Source organism: Sphaeramia orbicularis, chromosome 6 (genome assembly GCF_902148855.1).
Source record: "Sphaeramia orbicularis chromosome 6, fSphaOr1.1, whole genome shotgun sequence".
Classification (NCBI taxonomy): domain Eukaryota; kingdom Metazoa; phylum Chordata; class Actinopteri; order Kurtiformes; family Apogonidae; genus Sphaeramia; species Sphaeramia orbicularis.
In genome coordinates, this window is record NC_043962.1 from 30181182 (window position 1) to 30201165 (window position 19984).

Genomic DNA, 19984 nt, shown 5'->3' on the forward strand with positions numbered 1-19984 from the left:
ATCTGAGATTGGATTTAACTAAATCAGTAACACACTCCAGCACAAACTTAATATAAACACACGAGCATGCACAAATCTTACATGTTCATATTAAACTATAACGTCCTCATTTCTTCAATTCACAAATGACAGAGATGTTTTCCTTTAAGTCTTACGAACACAAGTCTACCACTAGCCAAACAAGTGTTGGAATCTAATCTGCGCTCATTAGTGAAGGATTTACAGCTATTAAAGTCTTTGTATTGTCAAAACCACCGTCATAAATTGTAAATTAGATGCATCATAAACAGTGATTAAACCACAGCTCCCTTTAAAGGGTCGGACTCCTTTTAACTTGCATCGCTGTAATTAGGAAATAAAGACGAGTAAAATCCAGCAGCCATTTGTTGTATATTCTGTTTTTTATGTGGTCTGCGTCTGGTGGTTAAATCGCAGCTTTCAAGTCCTTTTGCAACACATATGAATCAATTAACAGTTTATCTGTATTGAAAATATATTTGGATATTTAAAAATCAAATGCAAAACCTCTGCATTTGCAAAAACATCTGCAATCTATGCACATCTGCAGTGCTAGGTAAATCATTCAGAGCCTCTTGTGTGTTTACTGTTGTTAAATAAATGATGCACCCAGATCACTGTGGGCTCAGAGCAGTGAGGTTGTCTGCAGTAAAGCACTGTTCAATGCTCAGGGTTGTGAAGCAGTCCTCTCTCCCTCAGGGACGCAGGCAGGGCGGTGATGAAGCAGAAACTGGAGATACTGTAAAAGTCACACTGAGGAGTTTTTTTTCTTTTTTTGGGAAGACCGCTTTGCATGTGAGGATGGGCTCCAGCATATGGCTTCAAAGTTCAGCCATTGAAGCTAATTTCACATATTGGCTAATTGTTCTCTGTTGTGTTGTTTTCATTGGGCTGGATTATGAGACTGATACGCATTAAATTACATGAAGTGGACGTACAGTTTATGTTCAGTGGGGTTCTGTTACCTGTGCACACACAAAAATATACTTAGTCACATCTCTAGCATAGAAATCTGGAACAATCCAGAAAGGAGAGCATTCTTCCAAATCTGATGCCCTAAAGAATAAAGCAGGAATATGAAATGAGCTCCATCAATGACACAAACTATGTAAATTTATTCAGAGAAATCACACCATACCCAGATAAGCCGAGCTGCGTCATCTGCGTCCACTTATGATGAGCTCTTATAATCTTTTTCCTGGACTTACTTTCTGGGAGTAATGCCTTGTAGAGCCTGGTCGTAATAAACCTACTTTTAGTCATTCTGTTTATTTGCTTTGATTGACTTCATCTTAACTCTTGCTGCCTCATTTGGTCTGTCTTTGAATGTTCTTCTGTCGTCTTTCCTTTCTTACCTTAAATTATTCTTTAATGAGTTAATGTTATCCTCTCCAGAGATTTTCCAATGCCAGGGAAGTTGTTGTAGGTCTTTAAAGTGTAATTAAAAGTCTTTACACTTAATTTTACCTGCTTCAGAAGCCTAGTCCTGGTAACTGTATGATACCTCCATTTTTTGTGTGTATTCTGGTCTGCAGGTCGTCTGAACTGGTGGTCCACCATGTGCACCAGCTGTAAGAAGCTGCTTCCTCTTGCCACCACAGGGGATGGGAACTGCCTTCTGCATGCTGCCTCTTTAGGTTAGCTACAGATATACACCATACTTGATATGTATGACGATCATAATATGCATCATGAATCCATCGGTACAGCTTTAGACTGCAAGCTTGGGGAGAAATAACTGTGCGTTTCCCTGTCACAGCTGTGACAGTAACAGCGTGTGCTGCGTCACAGCTGCTGCATTCAGAGGAGGTAGTGAGAAAGAAGAAGTGAGAAAAGAAACAAGGGGAAGGAGGGAGATAACTGACCTATACATTGCAGGCGACTGTTAGCTGCAGGGTTTTTGGAATGATATATTCAGGTCTGTGCTGAAGGAGATGGCTAGAGCAGCAGAGGAGCTGCCATTCCAGCTAATGTAATCTGAAGTGACAGTTGGCCAAATAAAGCCCTTTGATGAACACATTTTTAGACATGCAGTTTTAAGAGTTTCCATCATTTCAGGCTTATTTGTCAACACTGTTGCATCCAAATCAATGCTGTTAGAAGGTAACAACTGTGTGTATCTGCATTCATCAGGGATGTGGGGCTTCCATGACAGAGACCTGATGCTGAGGAAATCCCTGTACACCATGATGAAGAGTGGAGCAGAGAGAGATGCTCTGAAGAGGAGGTGGAGGTGGCAGCAAACCCAGCAAAACAAGGAGGTCGGGAGCACATCTCTCACACCCTATGAATACATCGCATCCTTTTTAATCTAATGGCCTCCATTAATATGCACTGCTTTTACCTTTCTTGCCGGGCACATTTGGACCCAAATGCTATGATATGAAGTGTGCATTAGTAGCAACGGCGCTAATAGTGTCAAATCCTCTGCACTTTCTCTCCTAACTCTTGATGTTCAAGGATTAAAGTATTTGCTAGTCTATTAGAAAAAATTGTGTCACCAAAGATAGCTCAGGCAAAGAAGTAGTCCAGATGCTCATGTTTTAAAAATGCTGGGGGCGCCCTGGTGGCACAGCCATTTAAAATACATGCCATAAGTGCACAGTTAGAGACCGGCCAGGGACCTTTGTTGCATGTCATACATCATTCTCTCATTATCCAAATTTTTCTGTACGCCATCTTTGACAAGCCAACAAGCTTTTGCAAAAATACAACAAAAAAGCCCTCATATGCAGAAAGCCCCAGGAAATAAGGCACAAAACAACATTTTTGTATTGTGTATTTGCACGTCCTTTCAAATGTCTTTTTATTGATTGCAAGAAATAAATACAACAGTGGCTGTCCAGGGAGTTTTATTTTCGGAACATCACTCACTCGGTCACAGCACAATCTTTCTGCCTAAACACACCAACACCTATGCTCTAAACTAGAAAGAGTAGAAAATTAAATAGAATTATACACAACAATGCAGAGAAAATGACCGTTATATACAGTATGAGGGTTAATTGTAATAGAGAAAATAAGTAAAATGGAAAGAATTTACAGTACTAAAATGGACACCACAGAAAATGTACTCGCTGTTCTTATGTGGTGTAATAGGTCTTTCTCACCAAAATATCCATTGTGTGTACAGTCAGGGCTGGTGTACACTGAGGAGGAGTGGGAGAGAGAGTGGAACGAGTTGTTGAAGTTGGCCTCCAGTGAGCCTCGCACACACCTGAGCAAAAACGGCAACACCAGCGGAGGGTAAGCCGGTTGACGAACAAACACATTCATCACAGGAAAGCCCAAGTGTTCACATACTGCACTGGCAAGACTCAACACACACTACTTTTACTTGTATCCAGCAGTGCTTGTTCTGTAATCACACAAACCTGGAGACGCAGCAGCAGTAACGAGTTGTGAAGCGCTCATCACACATTACAACTCTCCTGCTGTGTTTTTAATGCTTTGTGCATTGAAACACAGCTGGAGGCCCACAATTAAAACAAGTGACCTTCTCATTAAGATGGATTTGTCAGGGAAACCTCACGTTCCCTATTCAACTGATGCTCTTTAGTAATATTTGATTGAATAAGATTGCCAAGGCTTAGTTGTGATACTGCGCCATCTACTGGCTGCCTCCTGTATTTATGTCCTCCCCTGAGCTGTGGGTTACTTTTAGCTGCAGCAGGTGATGTGAAAGCACTCACAAACACACACACGCACACACACAGTTGCATAAACTATTGTATGGGTGGGTTTATCTCAGGCTACAGAGGCAGATTGGAAACTAACTCTGGTTTCCTCCTCCTACACAAAGAGACCTTGTGGTTTTTATGTTTCCATTTTCACTGAAATAAACATACATTCTTCTCGTATGAGCATCAGGTGCACTCTCTGATCTGGTGAAGAAAGAAAGACACTCATGATGACTGAAAAAAACACTCATTTGAGAATCAAATGTCACCTATTGAGCTGAAAGGAAGTGGGTTATAGGGGTTTGTCTCATAGCATGGTCTCTTTACAAGTTTTCTTAGATTTTCCTGAGTTCTGAACTATGTAAAACCTTATAATAAAGGTATTTTTCCTTGACAGCAACGTCAACACTACATCTACACATTACTCATCATTAATATATGTATTGTGTCTTCCTTTGGTATTGACTTTTCTTGTGTCGCTGCGAATTTCCCTTGAAAGAGCATAATTTCCTCATTTAGTCTGACCTTTCATTGAGTTTGACTGCAATGCAGTAATCGGGTTAGAGATGTTTGATGGTCCTAGTGTGAGATGAGCCCCTAAATAGGATGAGTGGGATTCATATATTAAGAGGCTCTTTATTAGAGTGAATTTGGCAGCGTGGCTGTTTGTCTGGCTGACAACTTAATTGTTGCACATCCTCTTGTTCCCTGGTGGTTGGATGCCTGAGAGCTCTGCCTCTGCTTTTACTCTCTCAATCCTTTTCTCCTCCATTCAAACACAAGTGTAAACAGATGGATCTTTGAGCTCTGCAGTCCTGTCTTCAAAGATAGCCACAAGGCAAAATTGATCCAAGTGGATCAGGTTAGATTACATAGCCACATGATTAGCACATACATTTATTATTCTGCAGACGCTCACTTATCTTTCAGTATCAATCCAGGAAATTGTCACAGTATCCAAAAGTCTCTAAGTATTTGTTTCTTCTGCAGGGTGGATAACTCTGAGGATCCGGTCTATGAGAGTCTGGAGGAGTTCCATGTGTTTGTGCTCGCCCATGTGTTACGCAGGCCAATTGTAGTGGTGGCTGACACGATGCTCAGAGACTCAGGAGGAGAAGGTAGACTACATTAGTCTTCTACGTCTTCTACGGTACATTAGAATAACCAGTGCACCCAAGCTAAACTTTTTGTTTTGTACTGAATTCCAGCATTTGCTCCAATCCCATTTGGAGGACTGTATCTGCCCTTGGAGGTGCCTCCGAGCCGCTGTCACTGCTCGCCTCTGGTTCTGGCCTACGATCAGGCTCACTTCTCCGCATTGGTGTCGATGGAGCAGAGAGACCAGCAGCGTGAGCAAGGTAAAGCATTAAGCATTGGTATAAAAGCCAGAAAAAAGTAACACAAGCTAGCAACATCTGCAGGATCTTCTAAAAATCCAGACCATCTTAAGCTATGATGTGCTTTACTGAGGCAGTGTTTGCTTGGTAGGTAGGTTGCAGAGAGTCCTGCCAGTCCTGCTAGAGGTGAATAATATATGAGACACCAGTCTAATTACATGTGATCCATTATTAAAACAGGCCACTTGGCAGCAGGAACCTGAGAGTGACCGACATGGCAGACCACTTCTCCTGACAAGACACAACCAAATAGTTTGGGTTTTGTGTGATGCTGTGTACAGTTTCTCCCTCTGAAGTGATTTTATTTTTGCTCTTATATAATTGGTCTGTTTTGCATTTGCATTTGTTTTGAATTTATGACATGATGCTGAGCAGCATACTGATTGTGCTATGTTGTGGTGAGTGAGTGCTGTTTTTCCGTTTTGCTGTGACTCCTTTTTTTTTTGTCTTGTTATGCCCGTTCAGATGCCAGTGTTCCCACTCCGGATGTATTGCTTATTCTCGAGGTCAGAGCAATCCTCACATGGAGTTCCTCTAATTGACAAATAGAGTAGATCTCCTTGACAACCAGTCTTAGTAGTCACGGAACTCTTCTGTATCTGACTCAGAGGGTGGAACACACTTGTTATTTGCGTGGGAAGTCAGCCAGCTCTGTCTCTTTCTCATTCTCACACACAAATGCATTTATGCAAACTTCTGTCTTCCTCTCTGAATCTTCCTCCTTTTCTTTCTCTGGTGCTTTTCTCAGTATGTGAAGTCCTATTCTCAGCCTATAAACACAAACCTATAAACACTAACCTACTTATTAAGTCAAGGTACAAGCAGACAGACATGATTACTAACCTGCTGTTCCTGCCCTTTAATGCCAGCAGCACATCAAAGTCTGCCTCCTCCCCTGACCATAACTATTCAGCAGCCCCACTTATATTTTGATATTTGACTGTAACAGGGAGGGATTTCCCTGTTTGTCCACCAGGTGGTGCATAAGTCCAAAGAACCCAATGAGCTCAGTCTCCCCTCCACTGCATGACTGTACTGTTATTCTAGTACACTGTGTCCTGTGATAGGATCAGGGTGCGTTTTGTCTGCAGTCTCTATCCAGGATGTTATGAAAACACTTGTGTGCTTTGCTCGGTGCATTCATATGTCATGTGGTGAATCATACTACACAGGAAATGTATAACATGGTGCATATGCTCTGTTTTTGTTTTCATTTCTATTGTGTCTGATAAGTGCAGCCTAAAGTTTTAATTGCTGATTATAATTCTGGTTTTAGCTCATCACTTATGCTGTATTGAATGGTAGGAAACGGTATGATGTTGCCACACTGGCTCATAGTTCTGTAAAGATGCCAAACAGACAGGCAGAGGGTCAGACAGACGGACAGACAGACAGCGAGACCTAATCTCTCACTGCCAATTAGGGCAGCGTAGCCCCAGCTGGCCCCTAAGCCCTCACCACATCACCACATATGGACAGGGTCCCGGGCTGTTGAGGCCCCGATGAACCAACTTGCCTCTCCTGACAGTCAGACCACTGTGTGGACGTCTCAGGTGGAGGTATGCTCTCAGTTTCCTCCAGCATCATGAAGAGCATCCGAGGGGCTGTTGGCCTTGTGTGTGTTCAGGTGCCAGAGGCTGGGTTAGAATACTGGCTCTTTCTTCAGCCCTCTGTATGGAAGATTATAGTAGAGTCCCTCCCAGTAACCTGATTCTAAATCACACTGGCACATCACACTGCTGCCCCTTTTATGGCCTGCATGCATGGCTGCTGAGACTGTATTGACGGTGGGTTGTGAAAAAACAACAGCGGGGGTGTGACTGAATTCACTGGTTATTGCTTCCATTTCAGGTTTTTTTTTGTTTTTCTGAGCATGTCCCAAAGGAGTAGTTGGGTATGTTTTTTGTGCTAGAGGTCGTCAGGTGAACCCAGAGTCCCTTGCACACAGGCTTGCTTTCTGTCAGTCTATTGCCGCTCACCTGCTGTGTGATAATGACCAACTCCTCTGTCGATGCTGCTGGCCATGTCTTTTATCAGCTTGTTTGTGCTCCTGTGGTTAAACGACGTATAAGTGGAACTGGCCCTCTGGAAAGGTCTGGAGCTATTTCAAGCTCTGGTCAAAATACCAAAACACTTTCAGGTTTTCTTTGGCATCCTGTCATCAACCCTCTAACACCCATTTGAATGAAGTAAATGGTCGTCTTTTACACAAAGACCACCTACATAACAGAGTGGTTTAACCATCCAGCTCTGGCCTAGTTTTACTTTTCTATCTATTACAGATACTCAGTGTATTACTCACCATGTAGTCAGAATAATTGAATCAATATGGTAGCAAGAATTAAAACATTATTTGTTGTGGTTTTATGTGTTACTTCAAATGTGATGCTCTCGTAATTACCACCATGGTTCCGCTGTTAAAATCTGTGGCAAAAAGCTCAGGCTTGTTTATATGCATGACTGCTGTTTACTCTGGTGAATTGGGCCCTTTAAATCTGCAGCTGTGCAGAGTGACCAAAGTCAGGAATTCAAATTTGTGCATTTTCCAGACAGTACAAATTGTTCTTGAATCGCAAAACAGAGGAAACATTGGCTTACTGTTGCTGTTGTGAATAAAAGCTTGTAATGGGCGACTTTGTCCTCGGAAGGAAGTGAAAGAGGAGTGAGAATCTGCTCTCATGACAACAAAGCATGGTATAATTGAGGTGCTCATTTTGCACAAAAGAAAACAAAGCAAAGATATTGATGTGTGAATAAAGGCATAGAAATGTTATCTACCTCATTTCCAACAGCTGCTTCCGCACAGGTTACACCCAATCTTCCTGCCCCCTTCTTTGTCTGTGACCCCCCCCCCACAACCCCCCACCCCATCCCACCCCCAAATCAAAGATGCAACTGAACAAGGCAAGGCAAGCTAGCTGCTATGTTGCTGAGTACACAGCTCGCATTCCACGGAGCGCTATGTCGTCATCCATGCGTACTGTAGGCTATGGGAATCGGTCATTCAAGGACAACAAAACAAGGCTGCCAAAAGGGATAGTAAATACATTACAGCACACTTTAGTCCCCCAGAGCTCAATTGGCAGTGTTAAATCTCTGAATCTGGACCAGGCCCAAATGGGAACAACAGCACACACAGCACTTTGGAATGGCGAACGCGGAGGACAGCTGCATCGTGGGAGCCGGGACACCACCTCACAGACCTCCATTGCCTGCTGCATGACCTGAGTGGGAGCTGCCTCACTGTTTTCTGTCTCTCTCTTGTGTGTGTTTGCGATTATGACTGGATTTTTCTGGGCAAGACTGTTCTGGGCATGACTGTTCTCTAGGAAAACCTCTTTTTTTACTCCCAGTTGTCAGTGCTGCCAAGTAACTGCTCTCACTGCCTCTGTGGCCAAGCTCTGTGCACATCACATACTGTTCTTTTTTTTTTTTTTTTTTTTTTTTTTGGGGGGGGGGGGGGTACAGATAGCATAAGATTCATTTTTTTGCTAAAGTTTAGGAATGATGCAAAAGCAACCTCGACATCTCAGGTTTCACTTGTGAACTGACCTACTTTTCTAGCAGTGATATATTTATTCAGCTGATGGAATTCGTTTGCTTAGCAACCAGTGGTGTCAGATCCAAATGAGTGATCATTATTAAGTGTGTTAATGTGTGTTATTGTGGGTGTGGCTGCACTTAATCGGTTTCAGGAAGGAAAGGCATCATCACAATTTCTGCTTCACTATTTCAGCATTTTAAAAAAGGGAATAGAGTAGGGTCACACTGTATATAGACATGTTAAAGGTATATTGATATATTTTGAAGCATATAATGAGACAATATAGTTTGTACCATTGTAGTTTAGTTTTAAGTTACATCTCTATACCTCTTTCTTCTGTAAAGCTTTACCAGTGTTTGCATCTCTCCTCTCGCACTGTGGCCCACCAGAGTCTTATTTACCTTACCAGTTACATAATGAACTGACAATATTTTTAAGCTTCTCTTAATAAGCATAAAAGATCTCAGAGCATTGTGTTTCACACCATTGCTTAGGCAAAGCGTTTGTGTAAAACTAGGATTACTACATGGTCATATGACTTGACACGTGCGGTCATGAGCCACCAGTTGTAGCAGAGCTGCAATTTTAACTCATTTAATTTTATTTTCTCAAAGAAATAACTAAAACAGCAAGTTAATTAAACACTTTTATTGATGACACACTGTAAAACATCACCATAAACATTTTTAAATATGCTTAGTAGCCTAAAAAAAATGCCAAAATCTACCCATGATGCAATGCTGCTTGTGACATACTGTAGTTACACTGTATGTTAACGGAATGTTTTAGATGTTTTAGTCTTGATTTCTCCGAAAAGGACATCTTATGGCAAGTTAACCCATAAAGATCCATTGCTACTTTTGTGGCAGTTCCCAAATAGATTTTTCTCTAACATTTCTTAAGTAATTTATCACCACTTATTGGAATATTATCTTCTTTATTTGGCTTCTTTTTTTTCAGCAAAAATCTGTTATTTTCCTATACTTAGCTCACTGATCATGTAGATGTTCATAAAAGCTCAGATTAAAGTTGAGGGTTATTATATCAGAAACAGAGAAAACTGAAGAAAATGTGACTCTTTCAGCAAAATCTCTCATTAACTCAACATTAACCAAGTGTCTCTATTCACTGTCATTTATCAAACTCCATGGGTTTTACTGATGAATTAGTGTTTCAGAAGATGAGTGTTTGTTTGTGAAGCGTCTTTAAGTGTCCAAAAAAGCACTATATAAGTATGATGTATTATTATAATAATATATACGCTTTTCTATGAACGCATACTCAAAGCACGTACAGTGAATCCATTATTCATTCACTCACACATTCACACTCTGGTGGTAGTAAACTACATTTGTAGCTGCAGCTGCCCTGGGGCAGGCTGGCGGAAGTGTCAACCACCACCGAATATTCATACACATTCATACACCAGTGTGAGTAGCAGCACTGGAGGCAAGGAGGGTGAAGTGTCTTGCCCAAGGACACAACAGCACATGACTAGGGGTTCGAACTGCCAACCCTTCAGTTATTGGATGACCCGCTCTACCTCCTAAGCCATGGCCACCCATTATTATTTCCATGTTCACTACGGAGCCTCTGAACGTTCAAATGGGTCATATCTGACGACAAACTGCATTTTATACCAGTGAATTACATGTATTGATAGGATTAGTGGATCAACAGGTAATAAACATTTTACATCAATAGGTGCTTTTGGTGGTGCAGTGGTTAGCACTCATGCCTCACAGCAAGAAGGTCCTGGGTTCGATTCCAACACCAGTCGACAGGGGGTGGGACCTTTCTGTGTGGAGTTTGCATGTTCTCCCCGTGTCTGCGTGGGTTCTCTCCAGGTACTCCGGCTTCCTCCCACAATCCAAAGACATGCACTAATAGGTTAATTGGTTAATCTAAATTGCCCATAGGTGTGAATGTGAGAGTGATTGTTTGTCTCTATATGTTCAGCCCTGCGATGAACTGGCGTAATGTCCAGGGTGTACCCCGCCTTCGCCCCTATGTAGCTGGGATAGGCTCCAAGCGACCCCCGTTACCCTAGTGAGGATAAAGCGGGTTCAGAAAATGAATGAAAGGTGCTTTTGGTTGCCAGTGGATGTTTGGGTCTTTATGGGTTAAGACACAGGTGTCAAACATGCGTCCTGGGGGCCAAATCTGGCCCGCCACAGGGTCCAGTCCGGCCCTTGGGATGAATTTGTGAAATGCAAAAATTACACTAAGAAATTAACAATCATTTTATTTCAGGTTCCACATTCAGACCAATTCAATCTCAAGTGGGCAGGACCAATAAAATACTACCATAATAACACAGAAATAATGACAACTCCAAATATTTCTCTAAGTAAGTGTAAATATTTTCATGTATTTACACTAAAACAAAGTTTAATTTTGCAAAAAATGTGAATAACCTGAACAAATATGAACAACCTGAAACGTCTTAAAAGAAGTAAGTACAATTTTAACAGTATTCTACCTGTTACTAAATGTTTTTGTGTATTTGTAGATCCACTGTGATCTGTAAGTTATAATGTACATGTGGAAATGATAAACTGACGCAGAATGTTGTTAAAATTATACTTATTTTTTCAGTGTGTTCATGTTATTCACATCTTTTGAAAGGATAGTTTGTAGATGTAAACCATCTCATAATGTAAATTGACTTTTTTTGCTCTAAAACATAGAAAAAAGTTTGGAGTTGACATTATTTATATATTATTATGTTATTATTATTTTACTGGTTCGGCCCACCTCAGATCAAATTTAGCTGAATGTGGCCCCTGAACTAAAATAGGTTTGAAACCCCTGGGTTAAGATCATCCACAATATAACATTGCACTCAATTTTTCTCTTATATACAGAATATTTCATTCACATGTTTTGCAGCTGTATACTTCCAAACAGGATCTATGGTCTGTTGCTTGTTATTTTGATCAGAGTCTGGTTTAATAAGTGTTTATGACATCTGGCCTGTGGCTTTGTCGTAAAACCGAGCATTCAGCCTATGTTGTAGAAAATACCCAGAGATGTGTTCAACCTAAAAAATACCAAGATGTGATTTTTCCATCTCACTCAGCCCTAGATTAGATAGGGACTGAAGATATGACCTGCAGTTTCATCAGGGACACAGGAGGGGCTGTTGCTGCTGGCATCTGTGTCTCTGTGCAGCCTGCATAGCAGAGCAGTATATTGGCAGTGGAAGAATTGATGAGGCAGGGATGAGACTGTATCTTCCATCTGGGGCTGACAGTGAAGGCTGGCAGTGAACAGTCTGCCTCTCTCTGCTGTCATGTGGACAACAGCCCCGACTCTAGGTAGCCTGAGGAGAGCTGTCATGTGGGCCAGTGGGCTCTAGCTCGTCCTCCTCACTCTGTTCCGAAAGAACGGATGCACAAACACGTACACACCCGCACTGTAAGCGCGCCTCCCACGAGAGGAAGCCCTGGTGGGTGTCTGTTTAATGTTGTGTGTCCAGTGATTAGCGTCGAAAACCACTTCCTGCTTGTAAGTCACTGATCATATCACAGGAGGATGAATGAAATTATTTCAGCACTCCTGCTCTTATCCTTTACTGCTGCATGTGATTGCTGTCTTCTACTAAACTAAATCATCATTTACAGCCGCGATCAGTGTACAACTGCTCCCTCCCACGTAAAATCTAAGCGTTAGTCTCATCAGTTCAGACTCACAATCATTCTTGTTCTGCATGAACATAGTGGTAGATTTATCACAGCTTGGTTCTCTGGGTTTTTGTAGTTCTGGCAATCATTCATATTGGCACTGATAATAGTGTACACAAATTCAGATATGGAAACAACACAAGCATGTAGATGATCAGGCAGGTTTAACATAAGAATCAGCCTGAGTTCTTTATATAATTTAACTCAACATTAAAGCAGCGTGTGACTTCCAACACAAAATTTTTATCAAATTTGGAAAATCCCAGTGATTGGGCTTTTTTGGAAATTTTGTCACGAAGTGCATTATGGGAATGGGAATTCCATGCAGAGACAACAAGCAATGAAACCATGTCTGCTACCAGGTCAGAAGAAATGGAAGGAATTACTGTAAGTCAACTGTCATCTTATAATATGGGATGTGTGATCAGGAAAAACAATACTTAGACATGAGTTTCATGGCATTTTCAGAATATGTCATTGTGTAGGCTTAGCATACAGGGTATGGCCAGGCCCTCACTCCTTCCTTACTGTACGTGTATGATAAACCTACACATTGACATATTCTGAAAATGCCATGAAACTCATGTCGAAGTATTGTTTTTCACAATCACACACTCCGTATTATAAGATGACAATTGACTGACAGTGATTCCTTCCACTTTTTCTGACCCCTTAGCGGACATGGTTTCATTGCTTGTTGTCTCCATGTTTGTTGCTGCTGCAACTGCCTGGAATTCCCATTCCCACAATGCACTTTGTGACAAAATTTCCGAAAAGGCCTGAGTGACATATCAGTTTGGTATGTAAACAAACGGACTGCTTGTGATGTAGTCCTCTTCGAAGTTGGTCACCATGAGGGAAGTGATTTAGGTGCATAAGCATGGAAAGACTAATGCATTAGTGATAATTAGGCTATCACTGGGGTTTTACAAATTTGAAGAAAAATTTGTGAAAGTCATACGCTGCTTTAAGGATGTAAATCACAGCTTAATTCACAGTACATTGCCACAATAACAGCGAAATCATGACACAGTGATTTTGTGTTTGATAGCATGACAGTCATCTGTGATACATTATGTCTGTGTAAGTAAAAAAGAAAACGTGTAAAAAGGCAAAAAGCAGTTTTTTTGTATTTTTCACTGCACTGCAGTGTCATTTTCTAGACAACTGACTGATGAAATGATATATTTGATTTGTGGCTTGATGCTTCTAAGTTAAATAACTGCATTTTCATGTCCATATTCATAACATCTCTCTAAGACATAGTTACCCTAGAAGCAGAGGAATCCATTGGAAGCGTCTGCTTGTTTTAATGAAAATACAGATAATCGGCATAACTCTATTGATAACACATTGCAAATGGAAGTAATACGATATACATGTATTGATATTTTGTCCTGCTGAGTCTTAACCTAACACCACAGTTTTCCTTTGTATTGAAGCATTATGATGGATATTTCAACAAATCTCTCTGTGTATTTGTTCCCAATGAAGTAAAACATTTACTTTCTATCTACTCATCTCTATGTTTCTGTTAATTTCAATGAGGTACAAATAATTGTTTATGTAAATGATAACTAACACCCATGTTGAGACTGAAAATTCAATTATGACCTTTGAATAGGTTGTTGACAAAACAATTGTACCACAAGGTCCCTTTAGCTGCATTTACAATGCAACTGAATGCTCTAGGCAGCTATAAACCACGTTGCAATGAACCTTAAATTCTCTTAGGCTTGTTGCAGTGAGCGAGTACAGTGGCTCAGTGAACGAAGATCACATGAGTGTTAAATGTCAGCAACCAAGTTAAAGCTTCAGTCAGCTGAGGCCTCTATGAGTGACGCTCTAAGGTCACGGTCACTTCTCTGCCTAAAAAATGGATGTCAGATAGAAACCTGCACAGTGTCCTTTACGCCATGCTGACAGGCATCTGGGATAATTAATGTGACATTATTCTGGTGTGTCATTACAGTGTTACTTCAGCTTTGACTCCATGATGGCCTTGTGAGAATGTGTTGTGTGCAGCGCTGTGTCTGGTAGTAGAGCTAGACCAAACTAACCTTCTGATAATCTCATCTTTTCCAGCTGTTATCCCTCTGACTGACTCGGAGCACAAGCTGCTGGCACTCCATTTTGCCGTTGACCCTGGGAGAGACTGGGAGTGGGGGAGGGACGACAATGATAATACCAAGCTAGCCAAGTAAGTCCTGTATAGTGTATCAGAGGGTGGTTGATGCTTATCACTAAGAACACAGAGGCACTGAATGCTAAAGCAGCCCCACGAAGGGTGAGAAAGTAGGAGCTGCAGGCGAAAGGTAGTCCTGTCAGTCTACCCACAAGGCTGTGTGGGTATGTGTGGGATTTAACTCTGATTATGGGCTCCGAGCTCAGGTCACTTCAAAGAGTGAGCAGAGAGAGAACAAATTGTGAGTCACGTCAGTCATCCATAGGGTTTCCCAGGAATGGCCTCACAAAAGCAGCAACAGCCTCTATGAGTTTAGCAAAGAGTTTATGTAAGGGTTTCTGTTTCACATTCCTGCTAGTCAGGGGGTTAGCTTATCCTTGAACAAGCTGCTCTATGAACTGAACTGATATACAGAGAAAAGATGATCAAACAACCTATGCCCCATTTTTAACTGACCCTTTATTTATTGCATGTGTTATATCATGTGAAAAGGTTCTGTTTCAAACCTAGTCATTCCATTAGTGTTCTGAAATATTCAGAATTTTTAGGGTTTATTCACATAAAGTGATCTGTTACTGTGCCCCCAAAGGTCAGCTTCATTCCACATGTATGATCAGTGCATGCTATACTCAGACCAGGTTGAGTGTGTATTCCCTGTTCTGCTTGAAGATGAAGGCTCGGGCATGGTTCAAGTGGACCTCAGCGTGGTATGTGATTGTCAGCCAGCCCACTAACTAAGCACAGCAAAATTTATAAGGCATGTGAGAGAGCCATATATCACCCAGTCCAAGTAAGCCACAAGGTGAAGACATAAACATACCAGGGCCAGAGTGTGAAGAGCTGTGTGAACATAGACCAGTGGGAAAGTGGGACAGTAACTGGGCTCAATATGAGTCGGATATAAGGCAATGGTGTCTAGTGAGACTCTTAACTCAAACCGTGTGCTGTTTTTAAGAAAGACATCTGACGGATGCAGACTGTGTGACTTTGCTGCTTGTCATTAACCATGGATGTGTTCGCCTGCAGTCTCATCTTGTCTCTGGAGGCCAAACTAAACCTGCTGCACAACTACATGAATGTAACGTGGATCCGAATTCCTTCAGAAACAAGGGTAACTTCTTTGCACATGTGTGTCTTGTTTGTTATGGATAATTTAGCTGTGAGAGGCTTTACTCCAGATGTTCTTAAAACCACAGAATCTAATCAATCACTTTCATTCAAGCCACAAAGAATCCAATTATGAGTTCAGACATAAATGTGTTGGTCCTGTGTGTAAATCAGTATCAACAAGACAACATTCAGTTTGAATCCCGATAAAGAGAGTTTGTGCAAAATACATTAAAACAATTTAAAGTTGTCTATTGATCAACCAGATTTTATTTAATATTTGACCAAAATGTTAGAAATGAAAACTGAGTGAGTTCTGTGTCTCTTTTCAGGCTCCCCTGGCTCAGCCAGAGTCTCCCACAGCCTCTGCAGGTGAGGATGTCCAGTCTCTGGCTGAGTCCATGGACTCTGACCGTGAGTCTGTTGGCAGCAACTCCAACGTCAACACTGGCAAGCCCAGCAAGGAGAAGGACAAAGACAAGCAGCGCAAAGACAAAGACAAGAGCCGGGCTGATTCTGTAGCTAATAAACTCGGTAGCTTCAGCAAAACGCTTGGAATCAAACTGAAGAAGAACATGGGAGGCCTGGGCGGCCTCGTGCACGGCAAAATGAACAAATCCAATTCTGGCTCAGGTCGCAATGGGGAGAACGGAGGGGAAAAGGCAAAGAAGAAGGAGTCTAAGACAACCAAGGGAAGCAAGGAGGAGTCGGGCCAATCAGCCAGCTCCACCTCTTCTGAGAAGGCCACAAGCCCCTCCCCTACAGACAGACCCTCCAGCTCCTCTCCAACTGAGAGACAGGACAGTGCAGGGAGAGGCTCAGGGGATAAGACCCTGGAGAACTGGAAATACAGCACTGATGTCAAGCTCAGCCTCAACATCCTGAGGGCTGCCATGCAGGGGGAGCGTAAGTTCATTTTTGCAGGCCTCCTGCTCACCAGCCATCGGCACCAATTTCACGAAGAGATGATCAGCTACTACCTGACCAACGCTCAAGAGCGATTCAGCCAGGAGCAGGAGCAGAAAAGGAAAGAGGCTGAGAAGAAGCTCCCAGCCACTAATGAGGTGGCTGTGAAGAAGCCTGAACATGACAGTGTCTTCCAGAGGGAGAGGTCAGATAGCTCCCCACCTGAGAGCTGCTCTCCCGTCCTGCCCCACCATGCCCACACCTACAACCACTGCTCACAGCCCCCACTGGGTCTCAAGATGCAGGGCAGGAACAGTCCTACTCCTGCAGCCCCTCTTGTCTCTGTCCCAGTCCCACCTCTGACCCCGCCAACAGTCTCCCACCATGTCACCCACCCAGCTCCAACCCCCGCGCCTTACTCCTCCCCTAGCATTGGTGCTAAGAGACCTGGGCCTGTTCCTGTGTCTGCCCACTACAGCCATACACCGCCCATCCAGAGGCACAGTGTGATTCACTTACAAGATGTCAACATGCAATCCTCCATCTTCCAAGATGACCCCTATAAGCCTGTGGTGGGCACTCTAAAGACATGCGCCACCTACCCCCAGCAGAACCGCACGCTCTCCTCCCAGAGTTACAGCCCTGCTCGCTTGTCAGGGATCCGCACTGTTAACACCATGGAGACCCTGTCTTACAGTATGCCTGGCGAACACAAGTCCCACACCTACACCAATGGATTCGATGCGGGAGACATTCAGGACTGCCTGGAGTTTGCTGATGAGGACAACTCGTCTCACACCTGGCTCAACCAAGACAAAACCAAAGGGCGGAGCTCTGGAAGCCCTTTGTACTGCTTTCAGCAGCGCCGCTGCAAGAGGGAGAACTGCTCCTTCTACGGTAGGCCAGAGACAGATAACTACTGCTCCTACTGCTACAGAGAGGAGCTGAAACGCAGGGAGAGGGAGAGCAAAGTGCAGAGGCCTGCATAGCCATCACCACCACTTCAGCCAATGATCAGCAAGGCCGCAGGAGACTAAGGGAACAACACCATCTGCACTCTGCATTTAGAATAACATGATGGCAAACATTTTCCTATTTTGTTGAAGAATGCTCTTGTATTCCTGTCACCCTTCCCTTGTTAGTAAAGATTATTACTTTATGATGGGGATAGCAGAACTTGAAACAGTGAGCAGCTTTGGCCAGATATTGTGCTATTATGTTTTTTCTGTCTCATCAACTTTAGTCTTTTACTTGTTTTAGAGTAAAAGTCATCTCTCTGTGATGTAACTTTCTGTACGTGAGGGAAAATGATTTATTTTTCAAAGTATAAAAGATTTGCACCTCATTTGAAGGGAACATTTTATCTCTTTTAATCAGTTTGAATGCAATACCTCTGCTTGGTTCTTCAAAATCTCTGTGGAAAATTTGTAGTTGTTTTGCAATCAAAAGAAAATGGGAGAAAAATATTAGACTTTAAAGCAATAAATTGGTGATTTTTGCTACACCCTCTCCCAATTTTGTCTATGCACCAATAATATAGTTACTGTAGGTTAACTGTGTCTTGTAAATTGTAAAGGATTGTCACAATGTGCTTTTGTAAACAAAATTGAATTACAGGATTTAAACGTGTAAGCATTATAAATTGTAATGTTGAATTAGGATGAATTGTAAAACTATCTCATTTGTTAAGTGTACCTTTGTTCTTACCACAGTACAAGAGATTGCTGTGTCAGAATTGGACTCAAAATATTGTGTAAGATATCATTTCACAGTTTTGCCCGTAGTCAAGCTCCTAAAGACCACAAGCACTGCCAACCTGGCTTCTTAAATAACAATTAGCAGTTTCCAAAATTTCCAAATGTTTTTGTGCCAAACACTGAATAATGTGCATAAGATGAATTGCTTCTCAAATATGCAGTGTTTATGGTGTCTTTCTCTGAGTCGCCTGTTAATTGTTAATAATAGATGACAAAGATCGTGGGTAGTGAGGCCGATTCCTATTTGTCTGAAATGTGATTACGTGTCTCTTTCCCCTACACACACAACACGACGTGCAATCATGCTATTAGCACTATGTGGTGACCTGCAGTATAGATGTGTCACCGGTCCAGTGTGAGATTGTCTGTTTTTCTTCCATATCTAGAGGCCGTTAAAAGAAGCACCTGCTGCTAAGAGCACCTCAAGCCTTTGTGATCATCAGTGCTTTAACCAATCAGTGGGTTTGAAAAACCCCGGGCCTCCAAGTGCTTTCTGCTCATTCGACATGACTACTGTAAAGATGCAGTGTTTGTGTTGCTGTTTGTTCTGGTGATGCTTGGATAATGTACCATGCTGTCCTTAACTAAATGTGTCCTGGCCAAGGATGTCCACTGCTCCCTGGGTTCGCTTCTGTCTCTCTCCTGTACACACTGCAGTGTTGCTCCTCTTTGTTTCTATGTGACCAGTTCATGGACTCTCACCATGTTAGGACTGTAAGATATGATTTTATATTCCTTTAAGAGTTTTACACTACTTTAAATTATTAATTTGCACATTAGGTACAAATGTAAATATGAAAAAATAGTTTATTGTTACAAACATGTTGTGTCTGTGTCATTTTTTTAAGGGTTTATGACTTCACTTGACCAAACAGAAAACTACTGCATAAAACAAAATCAATGCGTCACATCAATGCAATCACAGACCATGTGTAATGTATAACAAGTGGTGCCAGGCACAACAAAGCGCGCCCCTCACACATAGTGTAGCTTATTTTGGCATCGATCCAACTGATGTCATCCCTATGCACGTGCTGAAGTCAGCATATCAATTGCCTCTATATATGTGCCAAGTTTGAAGTAAATTGAACCAAATTGATGCTTTTATAGACATTTGAAATTTTGTCCATTATAAGTAAATGGGGAAAAAAAGATTTAAAAAATTTATAAAAATGAACTTTGACCTTTGATCGATTCTGGGTCACAGGCAATCTATAAACCCAATTTGGTATGAATTGAACCAAGACTTTTGCTGCTAGAGCGTTAAAGAAACAAACAAACCGACCCAAAAACAATACCCCTTGCCTACCCTTTGGGGGGCAGGGTAAAAATCTCAGTTGTCAATATCGTTATTTTAACTAAAATGTGCAGCTGTCGAACTGTATCATTGTATCAGATCATATGATATTTTAGTAAACAATAATTAACCTTTTATAGGGCACTCATAGAAATACTCTTAAATTCAAATTTCAACCGTAGTGTATTATTGGAGGACATAACAAGACTTTATTACATTTGAGAAATTTTTCAAATTTTTGTATTTCGTAGAAAATTAAGGATAATGAAGGTATCGTATAAAAGTAGCATAAAAAAAAAAAACAAATCCAAGAAGTAAATATAAACAAGTGGTGCCAGGCACAAAAAACCCCACCCCTTGCACATATTGTAGCTTATTTTGGCATCAATCCAGCTGATGTCATCATG

At 41.8% G+C, this 19984-nt stretch overlaps 1 protein-coding gene across 1 annotated transcript in view; it reads left to right on the forward strand.

Moving 5' to 3' along the window:
- Window positions 1–19102, forward strand: part of otud7a (OTU deubiquitinase 7A) — a 56691-nt gene extending 37589 nt beyond the window's left edge. The window contains exons 6-13 of the mRNA XM_030136563.1: window positions 1554–1655; window positions 2152–2279; window positions 3152–3264; window positions 4689–4816; window positions 4907–5056; window positions 14411–14525; window positions 15537–15621; window positions 15950–19102. Of these exons, the coding sequence (XP_029992423.1) occupies window positions 1554–1655; window positions 2152–2279; window positions 3152–3264; window positions 4689–4816; window positions 4907–5056; window positions 14411–14525; window positions 15537–15621; window positions 15950–17512 (2384 nt within the window). The 3' untranslated portion in view covers window positions 17513–19102. The remainder of the gene's footprint in view (window positions 1–1553; window positions 1656–2151; window positions 2280–3151; window positions 3265–4688; window positions 4817–4906; window positions 5057–14410; window positions 14526–15536; window positions 15622–15949) is intronic.
- Window positions 19103–19984: the final 882 nt, after the last annotated feature.